The following is a 25,230-nucleotide window of genomic DNA, read 5'->3' as shown; positions in this document are numbered from 1 at the left end:
CCAGGGCTTTGCAGTAGTGAGAGAAATTTCTGTGCAAATTCCTAGATTAATCAATTTTCCTTTCATGGAGTAAAAAGGAGCAAAACATCTTAGAATAATTGAGATGGGTTTTCAGGACCTTTCCTGTTTTATAGAAATTGCTGTTTACTGGAAGAAACAACTTTTCTGATGGTGAAACTTCTTAAAATAACATCTTCAACAATGAAAACACTTAATTGGAAATACTTTTATAAATAAATGTACAAGGTGTGACGTTGAATGTAAGAGACACATCTGTTGAGAACAATTGGAATAATTTTTATATAGTTGGCATAGGAGCAGCTTCACTTTGAACAAAATGGATTGAGAGATTTTTTTGGGCATAACGCTGCATCCAAGGTCAGATGACTAAGCTTTGTTTTAGAAATGAGACATAGAAGCTTGAACTGTAAAGAACAGCACAGTGTCTCAGAGGACAAGAGGCATGACAGAGACAAAATAAACACGAGGACATAGAAGTTAAGCTTCTCTTACCCACTACCTAGCAGAGGAATTTAGAGATGTTGAAAGCACCTCCACTCAGAAGAAATTAAAAGGAATACTGTGATGTTTGGAAATTATGTAGGCTGAATAGTCATCTTTAAGGAAACGCTGAGAAATTGCCAAGGGCCCTGGGAAACCATTGAACTACACAGAACAACAGGATGTAAAATCCAGCATACATGAAAGCAAAGGAGCACACATGGAAGATAAACCATGAGTGTGTCTTGGAGGGCTCTAAACAATTTCTACTCAGGGCATTGCCACTGACTGCCCCTGGGAACTCCTAGTCAAAAAAAAAAAAAAAGAAAGAAACAAAAGAGTTATTCTAGGACAAAGACTGAAGTAGAAACTGCAATAAGAAATAACACAAGGAAGAAATAATCATATGCCACAGTCAACAATTTGAGCTGTACAATGCATCTCAATAATTTCTGATGTATCTCTCTTATTGACTGTCCTTTGCTCAAAAAAGCGTGACAAACAACAGTCTGGCAGATTTTGCTATTTCCTTACTGCTTGAAAAAGGCTTCCAAGTAAAGAGTATTTCCCATAGTTTACTGTTTTCTCCAGCCTCCTGTAGCTCTGTAGTTACAATTTCCAATGCTTACAAATTTGAAAAACTCAGCTTTTGTAGACATCAACTAAATTCCTGCTTCTACCATCAGCTCCTGGAGTAAGATGAGCTCAGGCAATTGTGGTGCAGCCTTGGCACAGCACAACTTAATTTTCACTATTGTTCCCACCAGCCCTCAGCTGCAGTTCACCCCACCTCTCTCCGAGCAGCACCAACTGTTCCAGAACCACTTTGAACTCCACAGCCCAGGTGTGACGAGGAACAGGGGTGATGAATTGACTTTCCTCCGGCCAAAGCCTCCACAGCAGGCATGGCAGAGAGGCAAGGAGGGAAAGAGGGAATCAAAGCTAGCCCCAGACTTCACTCCTTTTCTGGAGGCCCTGTGTAAGTACTAGTGTGTGAGGTGGGTGTGTTTCCTACTTCCCCCAAATACTTAAAATGGACATCATAGCTGAAAGTCATTAAATATTGACAACTCTCCCATCCTTAGCTATCTCAAAGGGCTCACTCCACTGACCCACCCAGGTACTGCTGATTCTTTGACTTGGGCCTCCCTGTTTTCAAGGCGTGCAGCAACAGAGAGGGGAAGATCAGGCAAAAGGCCCTCTGAAGCTTCCTAAGGAACTCCAGCCTTCACCATGATGCCTGAAATTGCTCTCCTTTTCACAGTGGCATTTCTCCCACAGATGGGGAAGGGGGGGAGGAGATGACAAATCAGAAGAATAGGTCCTTTGATTGTTGGGCATGAAGTAATTAATCAGTAATGCCACTGTAAACCTGTGGTGCAACTTCACAGGCATTAAAACAGGAATACAGCAGTTAATTTAATTGCCAGTAGTTTTGAGCAGAACAAACTCACAGGTGAAGCTATCTAGAGCTAACATTTCAAAGCTTTCAGGTTCTTGCTTGACCAGGCCTGTCATTTGCATCACTATTTTTAATCACCCTACATCAAACAGGCACACATGCTCAAGGCAACACCCCCATCTCAAGAAAGTCAATTCTGCATTTTGAAAGAGAATTAAGACATGTTTTACTTCCCTGTGGCTTGCCAGGTTAAACCACAGTGTCAGCCATCTTACCAGGACATGTCTGTCAAGTAATTTTCACCTCCTACCACAACTAAATCTTCCCATGCCCATGCCATTCAATACACAGAACATGCTGTAATACACTGCTAGGCAACATAAGCTACAGCAACAAGCAAGTTTACCTTTTTGGTCCTCTACCACTGTGAGCAATGAACTAGGCTATAACAAACATTTCCCAGACTTAGGAAAGCTGAGTAGCATTCATTGCACTTTTCTTACACCTGTGAGGAAACACCTCAGCCAGCCCTCCTCGCTTGTTTCTCAGCTTCAGCGATTCTCTCTTGCAGCAGCTTCATGGAACAAGGCGTCAAGACTGAAGCTGCAGGAACATCAGAAAAAACAGACAAACAAACAAACAACACAGAAAAAGAAGAGTTTCTTTGTTTCCATGCTCTGCAGGAACTGCTCATTCAGCAACTGTGGGCTGGAGAGATCAAGTGAAGCAAAAAGGTACTGCCTATGTCCAAGCCCAGCAGTTCAGATGTTGTGAATCAGGTGACCCAAGGTCTAGTTCTCAGCTTGTCCACTTGGGAACTTGTCCACTCCAAATTAATAGCTTCCTCATAAAAGAGGCAGGTAATGTGCTTATCCATTCCTCTCCCATCTGATGGGCAACAACTGAGATTACTTACACATCTGTGAAACACAGGGCCACGAACTACTTATGCTTATCTCAACATTGCAACAATGTTGTAACATACTAAAGGTTTGTTTTCAATGCTTTGAGTACTGACAAAAAAGTCCCAAATAAACTAATGTTTAAATGCTTTTTTTTTAAAATGCTTACTAACAGAACTACAAAACATTTTAATTTGTCTTAACACACTGGTAAATTGTATTATTCTCCATCTTAGTTGTACTGAAAGATTCAGTTTTACTCCATTTCATTTGCATGCAATCATAATATTCAAAATAGAAAACACATGGTGTAGGCAATGGTGCATAATAGATACCACCTCCTCTCCTCTCAGAAAGCATTTGCAAGTATATATTTTTTGTTATTATTTGTTGCACGTTCCAGTTATACAATGAAAGTACTTTTTGAGTTTTGTTTTTGGTGGTTTGTTTTTTGTTTTTTTTTTAAAGCTTCCTAAGGCACAAGAAGAGTGCTCTCTTAAGTTTCCTCCTTGAGCTGCATGATTCTGTAACCAGTTCTATGAAACACCCTCAGGCTTAGTGGGTCAACATCACAGGCAGCCTGGCCAACTTCACCTGCTGGCCATGGCTCCTTTTTCTGCTCATATATTGGCCTACAGAGCACCTGCAGCAGTAACAATGCACACATAATTTCTTTTCTGGTACCAAATCTTACTGAGATACTCTGCCCAAAGCTTTTCCACTGGTCAATATCACATTAAGCCAAATAGCTAAATCTTCTCTTCCTCGATGGGAAAGCAAAGGACAGACTAGGTACCCTCAAAGTCACTCTTTTTCCTTTCTTTTTCCCTTCAATACCACCAAATTTATTGTGCTGCTTCTGGAAAAACCCCACAATCTTACAGGTATAAACTCACTAATTTCTCCCAGCAACCCAATGTAACGGCAGTGAGATTTCCCCTGTTGTCCAGTGCTTGACAACAAAGTCGCATATCTCGCTTGGAAGACTGTTGGTGAGGGAGAAAGGACAAGGAAAATGACAGAGAACAGGAAAATTAAATGCTTCTCCCAATCCCACAGCACTTCAAGAAGCCTACTGCTTCAAGTCCATTACCCCCAGGTACACCAAGTGCAGCAAGATACACGCCTGCATGCCCTGAGCAAGGACACTCTCAGAAATTTCCCCACTTCCAACTGATCTTATTTTATTCTCAAGAATCCAGTTGCTAACATTTGGAATCCCAGCACCTCTGTTAAGTACTTGTATAAATGTCATTGGAGAAAAAAATCTTTTCCCTTAGCACTGCATAGATCATCCACAGGAAACATATAGACAGTAGGGAACCATCTGCATGTCCCAGGGGTATTTCTTCATTCCAAACACTCACATGAATGACATTTCACTGTTAGAAAGTAAAAAAACCCAAGAGCAGAAACAAGGGAGGTATGGTGGAAGATATGTGCCAGAACACCCAAGTGGAGGGTGGGAAGTTTAGGCAGAGGAGGTATGAAAACGAGCTCTTGTCCCATGTTACACCTTTCAAGGGCATGTCTTGCCTCTGTTTGTGTCAGGCACATGTACAGGGAACACACAGCCCAGGTCCTCTGCCACCGTGTTATCTTGCAGCTTATCCACGAAGCAGCCCCACCAACCCACACCAGCACACTTTACTGCCTTCATGTAACTCTTTAACTGCCTCCTGTCTTCATGTAAACTCATATTGGGGGGTAATATTTATGGACACTTTGAACATCAGCAATGCAAACGGTGCTTGTAACATGTGAAGTCAGTGTAAGCAATGTAGCTGTTTTTAAACAACCACTTGACTTCTGATCATTAGAACTGCCATTAGAAGTGGCACCTTCTACACCTGCTGATGTAGGTTCAGATACAATGCTCGTATTACATGGTTCAGAAAATAAACAAATCTGAAAACTGTGATCCAAGTTTATCTTTGCACAGAATTAAAAAAAAAAGTTTTATGGAAAGGATTTTATAGACACAAATATTTGCAATAAAAAAAATTTGAAGAAAACAGATTTTGTTTGGATGTAAACATTCCCCTGCTGCCTTGGAAATATTGACACAGCAACACTGCACTGAGACATTATGAAAAAGAAAGTATTCTTTAAAGTAAAGAAAGAGCAACAACCACCAAAAAAGGTAAAAGTACTTACTGAATTATTTCACGTTTACGAAAATGTAAAATACCATAAACATGTTCCTGCTTTTTAAATCTCCACTGCTGTTTAGCTGATTGCCCAGTAAACTGCTAAACTGCAAAGATGCCAGCTGGTTTTGATGAGAGTTCCCAGGGGAATCAAAAAAAAGTGCAGGACCCAGAAGATTTTATGCATAAAAATGTGTGTCCTTTATTGGACTGGGCTGATGCATGCTGAACTTCGTAAAAAGGGAAAAAGACAAACCTGAGTGCCAAACTAAGAGGGGAAAAGTAACATCTAGCTTTGTGATTTCTCCAGCTGAGTTTTCTTTGCAGAAAGAACTACCAAAAGTATTCCATAGACACTATCAGTTGTTGTAGCATATGTTAAGGATATAACCTAAAAAGAAGTTGACCACTAAGGCAACATTTCCACCAACACCTAGGCTGTTTGAACTGAGTCACATCCCTCCCCTCAATGGTTGCAACAGCCTCTGGGGCTTTTGGTTTTACCAGAGAAGTGGACAGAAAAACCTGTTGCCAATGCCACTGGCTTCTCAAAAACCCACAAGCCTTGCAGGTAGCTGGGGAGTCTCCTGCGTGCACTCCATCCAGCCTGACTTCCTTAATGTGAGACCACCACCGTCACAGAGCTACCTATACAGGGGTGAAAGGCTCTGTACATGCAGACAGGCTGGTCAGATGCTGCCTGATCCCACAGCTGGCCCTCAGAACGTTTGCTGTGCTCACCAGATTCTTATAAAGAAGATTACCAAGTTGGCAAGACGATAGGAGACAGCAGAAGATGGGAAAGCAATGTTTTAAGCTTAAATTGGAAGTCACACTGAATAACTGGCAGATCTTCTGAGATCAGAAGTAATGATTTTGCTCAACTGCAGATGCGACAGGCTACCCCACATGCAAAATATTCTGCTGTCATCCTACCTTTAAAGACACATCATTACGACCAAAAGTAGTAACAGCATTGAGTTTTCAAGATACTTCAAGTATCTCAAACTGAACTGCTGCACACAGGTGGAAGTTAGAAACTTGAGTCTACTTCTGAGTAGAAATTTAGAAATTTGAGAAATTTAGAAATTTGAGTCTACTTTTGCTGAAGCTCAACTCTTGTTAAAGCTTGATAAAGACTTAGGTAATTAAGTCTCAATCCTACATTGCAACACATTTTGTGCTGTCAGTCACATTGCACTGGTTTTAATTTGTTCTTTGCAACAATGTGTATCAATCCTGCACACGAAAAAGAACATCTGTGAAAAAGAATCCTATCCTGCTAGAAATCCCTAAAAATAAACTTGTCTGAAATTACTCCCCAAAAGTATATGCTCCTTAATTCTAGTCAACTGAGAGAAAACTATTTTTCCATAAGATGCTGGTCATCCTCCCAAACAAATTGATTCCCATGCATTTTACAAGTACTCCCTACTCCCTACTGGAAATTCCATGTCTTGGTGAAAAGCTTTGCAGCACCTTTGTAAAAATCTTCAAATTCTTCATGCTGCCTGCCATATCATGTAAATGACAGCAAGTTTAGCTTCCAATCACCAAAAAATCTACTCATAAATCAGAGGTGAACAGAAGATTTGGCACCACCCTTTCATAAGCCATCATGCTGACTCAACAAGGACGGGATATCAGCTGTAAAGATAAAGATTCACTGGGTGTCAAGGACATAGGCAAACCCGTGCAGTAACTAACTGTTAAAATTTGAATAAACCTATTTAAGCCCAACACTTTTAACGAGAAACTAGTGTACGAGGAAGTTTCATGCAGAAGCTTACAGCACACCAATAAGGGGGAAAGCACATGTGCAACAATAAACCCCAAAGCAAGGATGCACAAGTACCACAGTGAAATTACTGTGTGGCTCAAAGAGAGTGATGAAGAAGAAAAAAAACAAGGGGAGAAGGGGGAGGTCCCACATGTTGTAAAAACAGCACTGTGTGAAATTCAAGTTTCTTTATGAAAGCAGGCAGCAAGTTTAAAGCAGCCACTGACGCTGGAGAGCAAGACAAAGCTCTGGCAATTGTCTACAGCAGACATAGCAGACAGGGTGGTCCAACTCAGCACCAGTAGCAACCAGGAAACTGGGAGGTGACAGAGTGCCAGGAAGAGCACCAGACTGTATGAAGGCTGGAGAGAGTAACAAAAAACCCAAAAATTTCTTGGCAGAAGGACTCATTAAAGAACATTAGGAAGTGTTTCAGACTCCAGCTGGGTATGCTGCTCCCAAATAGGACACAAAAACCAAAACTGTTGCTGCTTTGCTGCTCTGAGTCAGTAGGTTAAGACCCACACTTGAACAATTCATGAGGGAGACAGAAGAGACCAGTATTTGCTCATCCTTCCCCATTCCCTCCCTCTCCCACATCTCTCCCCAAATCCTGCCACTGTTATAGCACTTCCTCAGGAGGAGATGCCTGCAGTGATGGAGCAGGCATGTAGCTCATGTAGCAATGATGGTAACAAATGCAGCACAGACCAGTGAGTAACCAAATTCTGATTTCTTAAGACAACAGGACGAGGGAAAAATTACATGAATGATCTGATGATTGAGCTTAAGCCTATTCTCAAAAATGAAAAGGAATTTTGAAACTTGTAATTCCATCTGTAAAAGTGCTCTATATTCTACCATATTGAATGCAGGAATCTCAGCATTCACTGGATCAGTTTGAGTTTGGGGACCATTAAAATACCGGTACTTTAGCACAGCAGTTATTTCATTTTTAGACAGATCAAGGCCTGATACCTATCACTGTCTAAACAAGTGGCAGATGAATAAGCTACAACAACTACAGTTACATTATGAAGTCTTTATGCAAAATATTGGAAGCAAATTTCAAAGGCTGTTTTCTCTTCACAGCTAAAATTTGGTTGTGCTTTACTAACTGAAAACCAAAAATTTTGTAAAAAGGTCAGGTGATAGAAAAAAGTGATCACAAAAGGGAAGTGGCAATATAAGAACAAAGGAGGAAAAACCACTAAGATTAAGAACAGCATTTGAATATAAAAATTTATTTAGGTGAAGTCACAAACAGTTTGATATTAATTTACAAACACTCCATGTTACGCATATTATTGGAACTATCGAGAAAGGTAAAGGAGAGGAGATAATGGCAACTTTTTCCTGAAACAACTAAAGGCAAACCCTTACCATCATGCGTGTTACTGGATCATAGTATTACCTTGATCATAACCCCTAGTATGCAAGGAAAAAGGAAAAGAAAACAAAACACTGAGATGCAGAACGATTAAACCATGAACCAGCGAACATAATTTTCAAGAACACCAGACTACAAAGGTGTAGTCTGATGCTCAGGATCTTAAGTATTCTAACAAGAATAAAAACAAAATTATAATTTAGGTCAATTACTATAGTTGAAGAATTTTGTAATGCACAGTTGGGCTATCTGGCAATGACAGCAATGGTTAACTCATTTTTTAAAGAACAATGGAGAGGTGATACTGAGCCTCACAGAATAATTCTGTTGACAACCTGAGTTATTATAGCAAGTGTATGATACTGTTTTGAGTCAAATACACATTTATGTTGCAAATATTCTCAATGAAATGGCAAAAGTAACAGCTGTAACAAGACAAGTTATGATTTATTTTTTTTTTAAACAAATATAATACATAAGGTTTTGAAGTGTCCGGTTGTGATCTGCAAAGATCCAGGATTGCACACAGTTTGGTCAAATGAGAAGGTTTAATCTGCACATTAAATTGGCTTTTACTTTCAAAGTAGTATTTTAGAGCAGGGTTCTCCTCCGGGAGACTGTTCCTGACCTCATTCAACCAAGGTTCAATTTATTCACCTTCCTGAATCTTTGCCCTCTTTGGATAGTCTGTGACAAGTGCTGCGCTGCAGGAATTCCTGTTTTCCAGCAAACTGGCTTGCTCTGCAGGTTTGTAGTCCATTGTTATAATTGCTGATTGGGTAAAATGAATTTCCTACGTCTTCTCTAGCACAGCTTGCAACGCAACAGAAGCAGAGGTAAAAGAATGCACTAGAATACCAGAGCTCCACTTAAACACCAACGGAGTCAGGCTGTTGGCACCAATAAAAAATTCTGTATTTAACAAATCTGCAAATATTTAAGATCCAAAGTTAGTCAGTTTTATAAATAAACTCACCCAATTAGTCTGACTGCCATCCCAACTGGCCTTCTGTTTTCATGGAGTCTGGGGAAAAAAAGAGAATTGTCTGAAGTTATATATACAGACAAATTTGCAGGAATGAATATCAGCTATCCTACATACATGCCAATTACCAGATTCAAACTAAAACTAGGGTTTCTCACTTTGTTCTTTCTACGTAAAGCAAAGATACAGCTCTTCACCAGTGCCTTAGAAAGGACAGATAGCTTCAGAAGACAGACACTTTGTTTACATTGACTTTACTGTTTAACCATCTGTGGAAATGCAAAACCAGAGATACAGTCACTAAACTAAATGATGCTGAAATTCCAGTCTTTGACTTAGAGAGGAAATGAAATTCAGTCATGCTGCCTAATGCTATCTGTTGAAATTACAGAACCAAAATCAGTTCAAACTAACAATCTGGAAAAGGTTTTTGTAGAACACCTCCTCTTCCTCTTGACAGCATGAATGTGGAAAAGCTTAGGTTTTGGCCAAAGTTGTAAGCCCATAAAAGGCTATTCTCTCCCATTTTAATTCTCCAATTCTTTTGCCCAAGTGTGATGTCACATCTTATTTTACTGAAGTAGTTTTACACAACATAGTCAGAGCTTGCAAGGCACTGGGGAGGTGTGGGGGAAACACAGAAGTCACCTCCAAGAAAACATTTCCTTGCTGCTGCCTTGCCAATGATAAACTCATGCTTTATCCTAGGCCTCATTTACATTTAACAGCTGCTCAAACCCTTAGTTCAGTTAAGGACATTTTTAAGCAGTTATAAGACACTGTGCACTACCAATTAAAAACTGCTCTAATAATAGAAAAGTGGTTGTAACCACACTGAACAATTGCAAAACTTTTACTTTCTCATTGTGCTGCTAAAGCACTACTCTTTCTACAAAGATTAAACTTCCAGTATTTTGTAAGTTAGTTAAACATTTTTCCTTTACACACTTTCTGGGGTGGAAAGAAATACGTATCAATGCCACTGCTAATAATCAGTTGGGAAGTTTCCATGAAATCAAAGGGGATTGAGACCTCTGGTGCCTCAACAGACAACAGATCAAAGGTCTGCACTGACAGACCAGCTGCTGCAGAAGTTGTTACAAGAGCGGGTAAAATGACAAGCTGAAGGTCCAGTCTCAGATGAGATGAAAGTTATAAGCCATTGCTCATCTGGTGCTCAGTTGAGATCTGTAGGAGAACAAGAACTGAGCTGTTGTTCTTGAGAATGGAGAAATATAAACAAGATATCAGAAAAAGTTGCAGGAACATAGAGCATCAACTACAGAAGGCCCAAGGCCAACAGACCTGGGTTTATCTATATTACTGTGTGGTGTTTACTCCCTTTCTTTGTCAGCAGTTGGCCTAGTGAAGTCACTTTTAATAGGTATTAAAGTCAGGACTTGGTGTGACACACCAAACACGTCCAGATGCCTTGAAAATGGATCCTCCCTTCCCAGATCAGGCTAACAGAGTCAAACAACTTAGCCACTCTGTGCTGGCAATCCTCAGGAAGCAGAGCATCTGATAAACTAGCAAAAATTCTACAGGAATGCAAAGATTCTTCCTACAGACCCAAAAAATCTGATTAGAAATAAATATAACCAGTATCACAGAATCTCTACACCACCATTCAGCTAGCATGAAACTAAATGTTCAGCATTCAGCATTTTCTGTGCTGGGGATTTGGCAGACTACAGCCACCAGAGTAAGAGAAGCAGCACAACCCCTAATATAGGCAGGAAGCTCTTTGTAGCTGTAGAGCTCAGCATCATGCCTCAGGCGGCAGAAGACCTGCCTGTGTGCACCAGAGGTTAGAGGAACTCAGTGATACCTCTACTGAAAGCAAAAAAAAAAAAACATAAAATCCTCCCTCACTTTCCCTAATCACACTCACCATCTTTTCCCACAAAACAGGTGATAACTTGTATATTAAATCTCCTGAGTCCCAAACCAGGTTTGATCTTCAAATCACAGTGCATTTGCAAGCTGTGGCCATTCATACTGAATTTTATCTTTATTCACATCAATTTTACTGCCCTCCCACACAGCCTGCAACTACCCACATGCTCCCATAGTAACAAGAAAGTCTGGATGCTTTATCTTACGTACAAATAACTGTATTGATGAGAAAGTTATTTTTTTAAAGACAACTCAGAGGAAAAGAACAAAACCACATCTTTTTTCTAATGTCTTCAGGAAGATGAAGTTATGTATCGGGGGAGGGAACTAGTGGAGTTCCTGTTTTCTGGTGGCCAGGGCAATAAAGGTTACAGTTATTTACTCAGCGTCCATCAACGACCACATCTCTGCCGGTGGCCAGCTGGGCACCCGTGATACCACGTCCCTGTGGTCAGCACGAGCAAAGGGTCAGCGCCGTGAGACTGGAGCCGCTGACCAATGCATGGGCACCCCAACTGCCCCTTCCTCCTCTTCCCCTCCGAGGGGGCACCATGCCCAGCCAGCGGAGCGGGAAAACACGCGGCCATCGGCTCATCACACCTGGCTTTTCTCCTCCTGCTTGGGGCTCTGCGCCGGCGGGGGCGGCGGGGCCGGCGAGGGCTGTGTCTCGCCCTCAACCCGCGAGTGCCTGGGGACAAGGGACTTGAGCGGCGCCATCCACTTCATCCACAGGTCCAGGTCGACGTCACCCCAGGGCAGAGAGGGGTTCTTCGCCGCCCGCCGCCTAAAGTCCTCGTCGTAGTTCATCCAGGAGGTGCCCCCGTAGGTGGCGTGCAGCTTGCGGATGGTGTCCAGGTACTTGAACATGGCTCCGCAGCGCGCCGGGTGCTTCTCGCACAGCACGCTGGCGTACACCAGGAAGGCAGAGACCCACTGGTCCAGCGTGTCCCCCGGGCGCGGGCCGTGCTCGGGGGCCAGCTCTGTGTGGAGCAAGGAAAAGAGGTCAATGAACTCCCCCCGCCAGATCCGCTCCTTGGTGGCCTTGGCCAGCTTGTAGCCCAGCGGCCGCCGCAGCCCCACGTAGGGGGTGGTCGGCGCCTCCGCCGCCGCCTCGCCCTGCCCCGCCGCCGCCGCCGCCGCTGGGCCCCCGGCCGGGCCCGCGGCCGGGCCCGCGGCCGCGCCGCTCGCCGCTGCCGCCGCCGCCGCCTCGGCGCAGGGGCTGGCGGCCGCCGCCGCCGCCCCCAGCGCGGCCTGGCGCTCCAGCCACCGCGGGTTCACGTAGACGGTCCGCAGGCGCGGCGCGGCCCCCGCCGCCGCCACCCGCGCCGAGCCCTCGGCGCCAGGCTGGAGGCGCAGCACGGCCAGGGCGGCCGGCGCACCCGCGGGCAGGTCGCTGCCGTCCCGCCGCGGGGCCGGCTGGGCCGCCGCCGGCACCTGCAGCAGCGAGGGCGCCGCCCAGGGCGGGGAGCCGCCCCTAGGCCCGGCCGCCGCCGCCAGCGCCTCTAGGCCCGGGAGGCCGAGCCGCGAGCCGGGCGCCACCGCGCCGAGCACCCATCGGGTCTCGGCGATGCCGGTGCGGTCCCGGGGGCTCCGCGACCTCCCCTCCTCCCGGCGGCCGGCGAGCGCCGTCCCGAGCGTCAGCGGGGCCGCGGGTCCGGCCCGGCGGCGGCGGCGGCTCCGCCGCCTCCCACGTGGCATCGGCGCGGCGGCTCCGGGCGGCGCGCGCGGCGGGGGGCGGGGCCGCGGCGGGCGGGGGCGGGGCCTGGTGGGGTGGGGGCGGGGCCTGAAACAGAGTCCCCGCCCCCGCCTGGCCCCGCCCCCCGGGGTTCGGCGCTGCCCGTGGTGTTTCAGAGGTTCTTGCTGTTTGGCGCTGAAGTGCCTGGCTTCCACGGATTTCACAGACTGTTTTGAGTTGGAAGGGACCCACGAGGATCATCGAGTCCAGCTCTTAAGTGAATGGCTCGTACGGGGATTGAACCCGCGATTTTGGTGTTATTAGCACCATGCTCTAACCATAGAGCTCATAATACTCTTTCTCTCTCTAAAAAAATAAACCCCTAAACTATATAGTGTATATATATGAACGCTATATATATATATCTCTACGCTATTCATATAAACTATATATAGTTATATATACAATACACTAATATATATGCTACTGTATTGTAGGTACACAATAGCATCCCTGTTTTCATTATTATTGCTTCAGTAGAGCAAATGTTTCAAGTTACAGCATTCTATCACTTTTCCCGTCCAGTATAAATAAGTATATTTTTCTCTTTATTGAATTTTATTTTTTTTCCTTGTGTGCTATCACAGAGATTCAGCTGTCCTAGCTAAGCACTGAGCAGCCAATCTGGGCAAACACTTGCCCAGACTCCTCTGGGTGTCTCAGTGACTGACCTGCAGAGTCCTATGCCAGGTAAGAAACAGGAGAGGACTTCATGGGAGATGCAGCCCTCTGGGCAATTTCCTTCCTAGTCACATCCAAACACTTTCTACCACACAGCCATCTATGTCTTACTGAGGTCACTGTCAAAACACATGGTAGCCTCTGTAGGCCTCTGTAGGACCAGGCCATCACAGTACTTGGTCACCAGCTGGGTGAAGGTCAAATACCACTGGAGCCAAAGAAGGATGCTTGTGTGGACTTATGCACCCATTCCCCAGCTGCTTCCACAAACACTTGTGTAGGGCTTTCTCTTTTGGACAATCAGTCTTGAATGCTGTGCTGAACTGTCTGTAGATCAATTCCACTGCAATATAGACAAAAGTTCTGTAAAAAATGTAGCAGATATTTCATCTTAATGGAAAAACTGGAAGAGATAAATTTTAGATAAAAGTCTTTCTGTCAAAAAAAATCAGATCTCAGGAATGACAAAATTAGAAATCCTTTTGTAAGAAAAAAGTAAGGTAGAAGTGTGGCTTTGATTTTTTTTTAATGTTTAATAAATTCTAAAGAAATAATAAGAAAACAAAATGCTCCTGTTTTCTGATTCACCCTTGTTTTCAGACATTTATTCAGATATCTGAACAGATTTTGTTTAATTCTTGAGATGAATACACTCTTATTTTGTTAAGGAATTTGTTTTTTAAAGTGCAACCAAAACAGGTGGCAGTATCTCCTTCTAATTTCACTTTACTGGGGCATTAATAAAACCAGATTGTTAAAATAACTCTAGGACCATAACTTCTCTAAAACTTGCCCATGCAGCAGCCTTGCTATTAAGTCAGGTGATAGACGTTTATACAAAATCTCTAAAATTTTCTGAAGGTTAAGGTTTTCTTGACTTTAGTCCAAAATTAATATTTGGTTAGAACCAGAGAGTTGTTCAAGTTGGAGGGAACCTCGAGTGGTCTCTAGTCCAACCTCCTGCTCACAGCAGGGTAAAAACTAAACTAAGACAAGGTTGTTCAGTGCCTTTTTCAGTCAGGTCTTGAACACCACCAATGATGGGGATTCCACAACCTGTTTCAGTGCTTACTAATCCTCACTGACTTTTTTTTCCTTCTAGTTCTCTGTCTATTTTTGACTACTGTCTGTCATCCATTCCCTCTGAATTTCAGCACAGAGCCTAGCTCCAATTTCTTGATAACTCCCTTGCAGGAACTGGAAGGCTATTACTAGGTTTCCCTTTCCCCAGGATGAACAAGTCCAGCTTTCCTGGCATATCCTCACAGGGCAAATGTTCCAGCTCCAAACTGTCTTGGTGGCCCTCCAAGCTGAAGTTTATTAAAGTCCTCCTTAATTGCAGTCACACAAACAAGACTGTTCCATATGAGGTCTGTTGAATGCTGTGTAAAAGCAAATAATCACCTCCCTCGGTCTATTGACTATGTTTCTTTCGATGCAGCCCAGGATTCTCTTAGCCTTCATCCCTGCAAGGGCTTCCTGCTCCATCATGTTTGGCTATTGACAATCAGAGCACCTGAGCTCCTTCCCATCAGAGTTGCTCCCCAGCCCATAGAAATGCAGGGGTAAGTCCACACCAAATGCACTTGTCCTCACTGACTTTCATAAGATCCCTGTTTTCACATTCATCTGGTCATTCACCCTCTGAATGGCAGCCCTTCCCTGGAGCATGTTGACTATATGCTTTAATTTGATGTTGTCCACAAACTGGATGAAAGTGCACTCTGAGTCCTCCTTTGGGCTATTGATATGGATATGAAACAGGACACGAATCAATACAGACTTATGAAGAACTGCACTTGTAACCAGCTTCCCTGTAGAGTATAAACCATTACTCACTATGATTCAATCAGTTTTTCTCTCTGTCTCAAAAAGAAAGCTGTGGGAGATTGTGCCAAAAGCCTCCTATCCACTGCTCTCCCATCATCCATAGATCAAGGCAGGTGATCAGGTTAGTTACATATAATCTACCCTTGGTAAATCCATGCTAGGTCTTTCAGTTCCTTGACTGCTATTGCAAACTTATGGTTGCAATGACAGGTGTTACACAAACAGCTTTGCTTTGTAAGAGAAAGAAGGGCTGACAACCAACATGAGATCAATTAGTACTGTCTCACTATTCCTCTGCTGATATGGCTGCACAGCTGGTATCTTATGTCTGGATGTTACCGCTAAAGTTTGGGGACTAGGGCTATCTTTTTGTCCTGTGCTTGTACCATGCCCACTTGAGCCCCTGAGCCTAGCTGCAGGGTGGTGCTACCAGGTCTCACAATAATGCAGTTCATAATAATGCATAATAATGCAGTGATAAGGAACAGAAACTTTAAAAATAATCAGTAAGTGCTTTTATTGCTGTTCTCCTGAAAGATGCAGAGAGAAGCTAAGACAGGTAGTGAAGTTGTCTACACGAAACATCTCTATATGTATGTTGCATTTACTCTTTGAATTGCAGCTGTGATGCTCCAGGTCTACATCTCATGAAAACTATAATTTTTCATAGGAGCTTTCATGAAGAAAACCAGCTGTGCAGTAGTCATGCCTGGACTGAAGCAGGTGGAAATAAGAATGCTTTGCTCCCACCTCATTTAAGTAGTTACTTGTAAAGTGATGTATGCTCCTAACTACGCACTTATCTGATTGTTTCAGACTCCTTTCACAGTCCATGTGTGCAGTGTGTAACGATCCGAGTTGGCACTTGGAGGTTTGCCCACTGGCAGCTGGCTGTGCCCAAGAGTATCAGCTCTGCAAATTTGGCAATGCATCTCACAGAGAATGGCATAAACAGTTTTTGGTGGATTTTGGATGCAGGTGTGACTGTCCTCTCTACTCCTCAAGTGATGAGCTCCTTATAACTCTGAATTTCCCTCTCTGCCTTTTTCCTCATGTCTTCCTGTCCCTTTATGGTCCCATGATATGTTTGTAGAGGACAAAAGAAGCAAATACTTGGAGCCACACATCTGTATAGTTGTACTGCAGATGGGTCCTCTCAACCAAATTGCTACCATGGGCACAGAACTGCAGAAACAAACACGGATTGTTGTTTTACGCTTCAGACCTTCTTCGTAGTCTCAAGCATGAGACCTTATTGAAGGCATTAATGAGGAGGCAAAACGAAGCTTTAAACAGAAACATCTGCAACCTTAGCTGTGGAGGAACTTGGAATTAGGCAATAGCACAGCTTATTAAAATAAGGGGAAAAAGCTACTTTGCAGACAAAAAGAAAAAGAAAAAAAAGAAAAAAAAGAAAAAAAAGAAAAAAAAAGAAAAAAGAATCCCATTTGGAAACATTACCTAAAACCAGAACACCTTCCTTTGAAAGTGGATGGGCTCTTGTGCTGTTGCCCTTTATGAAATTTAAACAGCACCACACAGGACAGAATTGTCTGCTCCCTCTATTGATGAAAACAGAAAGTGCTGCCATGGACCACTTACCTGCACAGGCTCCAGGATATCAGGGAGAACAACACAACCCTGCACTAGGGTTTGAAGAGAAAACACAGAATGAGGAGAAATTAATAACCCTTCTGTTGTGCTCAAGCACTTTTCAAAATAGCCTTTTTCTAAGGAAGTTTTTTAAGAGTTGCCTGCAACACTTTTGGGGAGACTGTGGAGCTGGTGGGTTTTCAAGTCAAAAGAAGATGCTTAGGCCCCATGGAGTCAGCAGTCTAACAGTGAGTTTGTCTGAGACAGGGGAGATTCAATACTTGCACAGGAGTTTTTAGCTAGTCTGTCCTTAGGCATCTTCCACTCACTTTCTAAATGAAAGTAAGGTGTGGAAGAAAAACAGGATTTGGTTTTGTGTTTTGCTTTCCATCTCGAAAGATATAACGGCTGTAGTCTTCACTGACAAAAGAGCAACCAAACCGAACCTACCCATGAAGCTAATGGTTACTTAATAAAGTTGAAACATTAAGTAAATTATGGTGTATGGTCCATAAAGAACCCGAGAAGCGTTGCTGTTGAACTGCTTCCAGTGAGGGGAGAATTGTAATATTCCCAGTCGGAGTCGGGGCAGAAGTCAGAGTCTACAGGGAGTCTGAGGGACTGTTTCCTTCACTCCAGGTGAGGAAGGAGCTGTCTGGCTGCCTTCATGGTGCTGCATGGTATTGTTCTTCTGTGTGCATTCTATTTCTTAATTTCTTTACATTTTTGCCTTTTCCAGGTTTGTTCTTTTTTTTCTGGTAAAAGTTTCCTTGCCTGTGCTTGGAGATAGAGAGCAGAAAAAGGCTCAATGGGAGATCAAGCATGTCCAGTCACTTGTCCTGAGGAGGCTTAGCTTCATTGGTCACACTCTCTTTTTACAGGTCTTAGGTGACCCATGCTGCCTGTCGGACTCACGTCCATATGCCCTCAAAGTAGGTGTTTTGGCAGGGATGGAAAGAGAGACATGGGGCAGAAGAAGGTCCCGTCCCGTGTGCTGCACACTGCGAGCACCCTGCCTACTGCCGTGGGTTTTTCCTAAGTCTTCAGCTCTCTCCGGCACAGGCGGGACAGACGGGGGGTCCCATAACCTTCAGCCCAGGAGGGAGGGCGACGCGGCGCTGGTCTCAGAAAGGTCAGACCGGGGCTTTCCCCGGCTGCGCCTCGGGAACGATCGCTCCGAAAAACAACCGTCCGTCGCTACGCGATCCCTCCCCAAAACGGAACCACCCCGTGCCGGTGCGGCAGCGCCGGGACCCGCAGCTCCGGCGTGGGCGTCCGGCGGAGGCACCGGGGTGCGGGCGGCACTGGGACGGGCTCTCCCCGCTCCAGGGGGTGCAGACGGGTCCCGCCACCCCCGGAGTGCCTGTGCGGGGTGGGCGGCCCGGGCTCCCGTGCGATTCACGGCCGAGGGGGGAGTGACTCTGGCAGCCTGCGGCGAGCCCAGATAAAAGTTCCGCTGCTGCCGTCTCCCCTCCCCTTTTCTCTCGTAACTTTTTTTTTTTTTCTCTCCCTCCCTCTCCCTCTCAGCAAAGTGACCGCGGCGGCGGCAGCCCCGGAGCAGCCCCAGCCCCGGACGCCGCCATGAGCCCCGCGATGCCGCCGTCGGGCCGCGCCGCCGGGGGCTGAGCCCGGGCGTGGGGGCCGCCCCCAGAGCCCCTCCACGGCGGGCGCTGGAGGCAGAGGCAGCGAGAGCCCAGGCGGGACCCCCGACTGCCCCGCCGTGCCCGGGGCAGCGCCCGCCGCGATGTCGGCGCAGAGCCTGCTGAGCAGCGTCTTCTCCTGCTCCTCCCCGGCCGCCGCCGCCCCCGCCGCCGCCAAGAGCCTCTCCAAGCGGAGGCTCCGCCAGACGCGCAGCCTCGACCCCGCCATCATCGGCGGCGGGCGGGAGGACGGCGAGGGCGCGGGGCGGGCGCCGCGGGCGCGGGCGGCCGGCAGCCCCTTCGGGGAGCGCTGCGGTCCCCGGGGCGCCCCGCCGCCCCACGGCGCCTCCTTCTCCACCCCCAGCACCCCGCTGGAGCGGTCGCCGCCGGGCAGCGCGGTCTTCGACGAGGAGACCCTCCGCGGGAAGCGGAGCCCCGGCTGCGAGCTGCCCTTCCTGGCGCGCACCCCCTCGGCCCTGGCGCTGAGCGGCCCCGCCAACAGCATCTTCTCCTCGCCCCGGCGCTGGCTGCAACAGAGGAAGGGGCAGCCCTCGCCGCCCGAGCCTCGCCCCGCCGCCTACGTCGTGTGGAAGTCCGAGGTAGGCACGCCCGCCCCCGGGGATGGGCACCCGCCGCGCCGCCCTCGTCCCCGCCGCCCGCCCGGGGGAGCCACCGGCTCCCGCCCGGTGGTGGGGACGCGGCGCGATGGGGCCGTCGAGGCCGCCGTGGGTGTTAGTGCCAGGAGCCGGCATCCGCGGCCGTGAAGGGTCAGGTGTTTGAGGTTCCCTCGACGGATTCCATGTGTAGTTGTAAAACCTTCCCCTCCCAGTTTCACACCTCTTAAAGTGAAGTATGTGATGGTTTGTAACAAGATAGACAAATTATTTTTAATGTGCACACCCAGTGAGCTGTGATTTATTTGACAACGCACATGTGTCAAAACCACATGAGAAGCAGTTGTATTCCAAGACAAATCCAGCTCTGCAACGCAAATATTTATTCGTTTAACTTGGATGTCGTCGATGTTGGGCTGCAGATACCATACCATGAGGATAAATGTATTCAGAGAATGTGGCATTGTTTCTTGGTAGCGATTGCTCGGTGAGTTGGTTATGCAGAGCCCTTTGTAGCAGTAGAAGAATAATTTTTTTTGTTCTAAGAAATTCTCCATCCTGTCCATGGTGATGAGGTTTCCCACTTAACTGTTTAGTAGTGCCTCCTGGAGCACTGGGATCAGAAGGCAGCCTTTTCCTTTCTTTTTCCATTTCCAAAGATGTGTGTATTATAAACAGCTAGTAATAAGCAGCAATAAGACACCCCCATTGTTCCAGTGGGATGCGGAAGCCCTTGAAAAATTATTACCTTACACAGTGATCTGGGATCAAACTAGGCACCATGATGGCACAAAATGTAGTTTTTAAGGGCAAATGCTGCCTCTCACCCTGCATGAGCTCCTATATTCTCCTGTTTGTTTGGAGTATAAAAGTTGTCAATGTCTGCAAGCTGGGATGGAATGTCAACCTGTGGGTGGTGACTTCAGGCAAGAGGCTGGGTAATGTTTAAAGAGGCGGTGAAGATTTTTTGCGGTTTTAAAAAATGGATTATTAAGTCTTGTGATCAGGAGTTACTCTTAGTAATATTTCATCTTGATGCTTGAATTTTAAGATAGTTAAAAATTCATTATTTCAAAGAACTTTGTGGGAATTGCAGCATCAGTGGCAAAAAACCTCCAGTGGACAGTGAGACAGTAGGTGGTCACACTAATGAAGGGTAAGTTTGTTGCTTATCCACTTATGATTTGATAAGATACATCAAAAAGTATAAGATACTTAAGATTTCCTGTGCAGGGTTTCCTGACTGAATCCAAGACTCAGAATGGTCTCTGATCTCTAAATCTAAGCGAGTCTCCCTGTTTTCACTGAATCGACATGAAGCTGGTGGACACTTGGGGAATTTTTATCAGATCCATATGTTGTCACACCACACAGCACAGCACATCTTTGACTGCAAATTTAAAAGCATTGTTTTTTTTCTTAATTTGGCGTGTGAATTTAGCATTTTTAAATAGACAAACCTTCTTTTTGCAAGGGGCGTATTATATTACTAATAACTCTAATGCAGTATAGTGATATAATTTATAGTTACATTTGATCTTACTGTTCTCTGACAAATTGTTGTTTATGTGGTATTTGAACCTGAGTATCTTTCATACAGTTAAGAATGGATGTTTAACAAAGTGTGGTTTTGTATTTTGAAGGCACCTTTGCTATGGGTGGGGCCTGATTTTTCGAGTAACTGAAACGTATGTGTGGTGTAGTTTAAAAGAAATCATTTTTACTTTAGAAAAAAGTAACCTCAACAGGTGATTTTGTTGTGAGAGAACAATTTTGGCAAGGTTTGAGCTCAATGCTGTCAGGACAAGCAAGTATCCACATCTCTGTTGTGTCCCCTTGTCTGAGTGGGGCAGGTGACTGGGCCACCCCTTTCCATGAGCCCTCAGTTGGGCACAAGTGTCATCGCTGTCATTGTCCCAGCAGTCACAGTGGTGGGGCTGCCAGGTGGGAGCAGGGTGTGCGGCACCTGAATCTTGGCTCCCCCGGTGGGTCGATTTCATCACTGTGAATCGGTGTCATTGTGTGTCAGTTGTCATCTATCCAGATACCTGCTAGTTTCAGAGTTCCTATTTTTGAGACATTATACAAATATTAACTTAGTTATTCAGCAAAGACATGTACAAATTATTTAATCTGTGTTTTAGGGAAACTGCACATACATAATTTTGATCTTATTCCCCCTCTTATTTCAGGCATGCATCCTAATGGTCATTCAGTTTGTTCTTATAATAAAATAGCATTATTAATACTCCTTTATTTATTTATAATTTTTTTTAATTCCTTTGCATTTGATCTTTATTGGAAAAGGTCTTGTTCAGTTTTTAGGAAGTGAAGGATTTTTTAGTCTCTGGAGCTTTACCCTGGCTATGGGAAAGCTAGTATGCTCAAGGAGGTGAAAAAACCACATTTTATTGGGTGAAAAGGAAATAACTGTTTATAATATTGTAAGTTTAAAAGGTCCCATTATTCAAATTATTGGATTCTCAGTAGGAAATCTGTAGTTCCATTTTTTTTTTCAACTTAGAAAATGAAATACATCGCCATGGTAATTTTACTTGACTACAAAAGACAACTGAATAGATGACTGCCAAATGAAAAAGTACATTGAAAATTTTGGTTGGTGTCCTTAAAAATTCCCATCCTACTAGCTGGGAATAAAAGAATGCTCATTGCAAAGTCTGTTTTCTTTACCTTCATTCCAATACCCTCAGTGTAATTGCACTTTTTTGAAAATATTTCTCTAGAGCCACTGTGCAAGCAACAGGTTTATGTGCTAGGAGATATATGTGGTAATTATTTTCTTCCCCAATACGTTAATCTCTAAAGCAATACAGAGAAATAAAAATGCCATGGAGATTTCCTCTTCAGAACCCCCTCAAAATTATAACTTCTGGGAAGGACCTCCTCCTCCTGTCCCAGGCTGGATCCGTGTAGTGGCATCTGGAGGGATGAGGTGAAGAAGGGGTTTACAGCCTGTGCTCTGTGAATCCTGCCCTGGGACAGCCAGTGCCTTGGAGCTGCAGAAGTAGGGGCACCTGGCACAGCTCTAGTGAGGTTTTAAAGGATGCCTGTCCTGCTGATCTGCAGTTTCTGTATATGAGGCCAAAATGTCCGTAATAGCTTTGATATGAGGCCAGGAGAATAATGGATTGTTTATTTTGCCTTTTTTTGATTGTAGTTCTTTGACTTAAGCATTTTATAACACAAGCCTGTCTGCTGGACTATAGAGAGAAAGGTTGGTGCTCAGTTTGTGCCACCATTCATAAATAATTTTTAATGTAGTGCCAGAGTGCAGAGGGGATTTCCATTTTCAGCAGCAGGTCACACCTAAATGTGTTAGGCCTGTGTTCTTGAATCCACAGACTTTTGAATGTGAAGCAACATATGACAAATGTGTCTCTGACTACATACCACACCAGAGTGATCTGGCTCTTTATCGACATGTAGTTTGTTTTGCAAGAATATTTTACATCTGTAAAGATTATTTTTGGTAGAGCTTTACTCTGCTGACAAGCATTCTTTCACCTTTTTAATATCTGCTCATGTATAAGCTGCTTAAATAAAAAAACCTTTTCCTGTATCTGTGGAAATCAGTGACAACATTTCCAGTGGTTTCAGCGGTGCAAAGCCAAGGGGGATTTTTAACAAGGGAAAAAAGCATTCATCCTCCATTCCCACATGATCTCAGCTGTCCTTTTAAGCCATTTCCCTTAAAGAAAATTCACTTTCGGTTAAAAAATTGTCTTACTATGCTTTCATTAAGTGTCTCATATGTTTAAATGACTCTCTAAGTAAACTAAATATCATGGGAAGAGGTGGTAAAAGTATCTAGAGATACCTTAATGCCTTGATTCTACCAAAATTTAGTCATACATTTATGCTGACATATGTGAGTGGTCCTGTACAGGTTAAGGGTGCAAGTGTTTTGTAATGACTGATGGAAATACGTTTGCTGGTGAAAAGTCCAGAATAGCTCAAAATAAATCTATCTCTGTGAATTCTCAAGTTGTGTTAATTCTTCTGCTTATTTTTCTGTCCTAGATGATAAACCAAATCTACACACTTAAATGGCCTGATTATTTTGCTATCATACTCTGTTACTGACTAATTAAATATTACCATATCCAACTGCTGCTTTAAACTAGTAGTAGCATAACATCTGCAGCCTTTCCACCTGCATGTCTGGCCCCTGGGAAGCAGGAGGCAGCATCCTTAGTTTGCAGCTCGCTTCTCAGCAGAATTGGGTTGCTGCATATGATTTGCTCAGCCCTTCCTGACCTCTTCCTCCTCCTGACTCAGCCTGCAACCGACCTGCTCACTCACTTAGGATGGCTTTCTGTTGAGCACAGCAGGGCAAGTTCTCTGTGGTGCAGGAGGGAAGGTTGCTCTGGTTCCTCACCAGATGTTGGGAGAGAAGACAGGAGTTGTCCAGGTGTCTCCTACACTGCTGGCTGGCCAAGCTGTGACTAGCTGCAAGGATGCTGGAGATGCTAATCTGCGCTATCAGAACGACATGAGTTTAACCAAATTATTTTGCAGTGTGGCCATCGAAAGTAGTGAACACTCACAACACGGCTTTCAGTGGATAGGTGAGGGAGTTCAGTTTTGATAAATTCACTTGCTTGATACTTTAAGAGTTTAAATCCATTTGGAATGTGGTATTTGAGTCTCTCTTTCCTTGTAGCAAGGTGGGGGTCAGCCTCTTCTCCCAGGCAGCTTGTGACAGGACAAGAGGAAGCAGCCTTGTGGGTTGAGGTGGCTGGGTTCTTGGTAGCGGAGGAGGAGGGGGCTACATAGGTTGGCTTTGGTTAGAAGCTGCTAGAAGTTTCCCCCCCCAATGAAGCCAGTGATAGCTGGCTACAGGAAGGACTTCCTGCTGCTTCCCAAGGGAGAGCAAATAATTACACCTCTGTGATAACATATTTAAGAACAAGCTTGTTGTGCAGAAGAATTCGAGCCAGGGGAGAGCTGATCGAGAGCCACCCTGGGTGGCCCTGCCGTGGGGGTGCGGGTGTGTGGCAGCCTGGTCTGGGCCTCTCAGCATGTAGCCTGGAGCAGGCAGTGGTGCCCCGGCCGAGCCGCCCATGCTGCTCTCGGCAGTGCCAGCCAAGCAGAGCGGTGACCCCTGCAAAGGGGCGGCCGGGGCCGGGCCCAGGGCGTGTGGTCTCACGGAGAGCGGTCCCGCAGCCCCCCGGGCCTGCCCTGCTAGCAGCCCATGCTGGAGCAGGTGGATGCCTATAGAAGAAGGCTGTTACCCTCCGTGGAAGGCCCAGGATGGAGCGGAGTCCTTCAAGAGAGTTATGGCACGTGGAGGGGAAAATCTACGCCGGAGCAGGTTATTCCTGGGTAGGACTCATGGCCCTGTGGGTGATCCACATCAGTACAGCTCACCCTATAAAGGACTGCATCCTATGAAGGACCATCGGGGTGCAGAGACCCCCTGCACCCCAGGGAGGAATGACCCTTAGGATGGCAGATTTGGAAGACCTGCGGCCCGAGGGGTGGACCCACGTTGGAGAGGTCCATCAAGGACTACTACCTGTGGGAGGGACCCCACAGAACAGGGGAAGGACTCAGAGCTGTGGGCCACCCCTGTAACCCGTGGTGAGGACCATGGTGGAGCAGGCTGTCCCCCTGCAGCTCATGAAAGAGTGACCTACGGCCCATGAAAGAGTGACCTACGGCCCCTGCAGCTCATGAAAGAGTGACCTACGGGACAGCAGATTTGGAAGACCTGTTGCCTGAGGGGTGGACTTGTCTCCCCGCAGCAGTGCGGGGATAAGGGAGAACATGGAAGGAAGGAGGGGTGGGTGGAAAGTGTGTTTAAGGCTATTTTATTTCTCACTCTTTAGATCTTATCCTGTTAGTAATAAATTTTAGTATTAACCCCATGTTGAGTCTGTTTTGCCTGTGTGACCTCTCCCAGCTCAGAGCAACTTTAGTTGGTGCATAGAATCCAGCCAAGGTCAATGCACGACAACTGCATTAGTGGAGGTTCATGTGGTCATTAAGTGTGAGCACAGTGTCTGTTATCCTTAAGCACCTTGATACCTAACCCAGAGATTTTGCTATATGAATAGAAGAGGGGTTGGAACATACTCCCTTGCAGAGCTCTGATTAACTGTCCT

The 25,230-nt window shown here is 45.4% G+C and overlaps 2 protein-coding genes across 2 annotated transcripts in view; one reads left to right on the top strand and one right to left on the bottom strand.

The window, feature by feature from the left end:
- Positions 1-7,960: 7,960 nt before the first annotated feature.
- Positions 7,961-12,707, bottom strand: LOC108495964 (transcription initiation factor TFIID subunit 4-like). Its single transcript, XM_017812218.1, has 3 exons — positions 11,610-12,707; positions 9,102-9,149; positions 7,961-9,015 (listed from the first exon to the last, which is right to left on the bottom strand). Exons 1-2 carry the CDS (start codon positions 12,705-12,707, stop codon positions 9,141-9,143), a joined length of 1,107 nt encoding a protein of 368 aa, XP_017667707.1. The 3' UTR covers positions 7,961-9,015; positions 9,102-9,140.
- Positions 12,708-18,592: 5,885 nt separating this feature from the next.
- The window catches only part of ARHGAP6 (Rho GTPase activating protein 6), a 327,622-nt gene continuing 320,984 nt past the window's right edge, over positions 18,593-25,230 (top strand). The window contains exon 1 of the mRNA XM_017812353.1: positions 18,593-19,087. Coding sequence (XP_017667842.1) covers positions 18,593-19,087 — 495 coding nt within the window. The remainder of the gene's footprint in view (positions 19,088-25,230) is intronic.

The sequence above is a fragment of the Lepidothrix coronata genome, unplaced genomic scaffold, assembly GCF_001604755.1.
Source record: "Lepidothrix coronata isolate B3197 unplaced genomic scaffold, Lepidothrix_coronata-1.0 Scaffold35, whole genome shotgun sequence".
Classification (NCBI taxonomy): Eukaryota; Metazoa; Chordata; class Aves; order Passeriformes; family Pipridae; genus Lepidothrix; species Lepidothrix coronata.
Note: the sequence above shows the minus strand (reverse complement) of the source record. Positions and strands in the feature narration are given on the sequence as shown.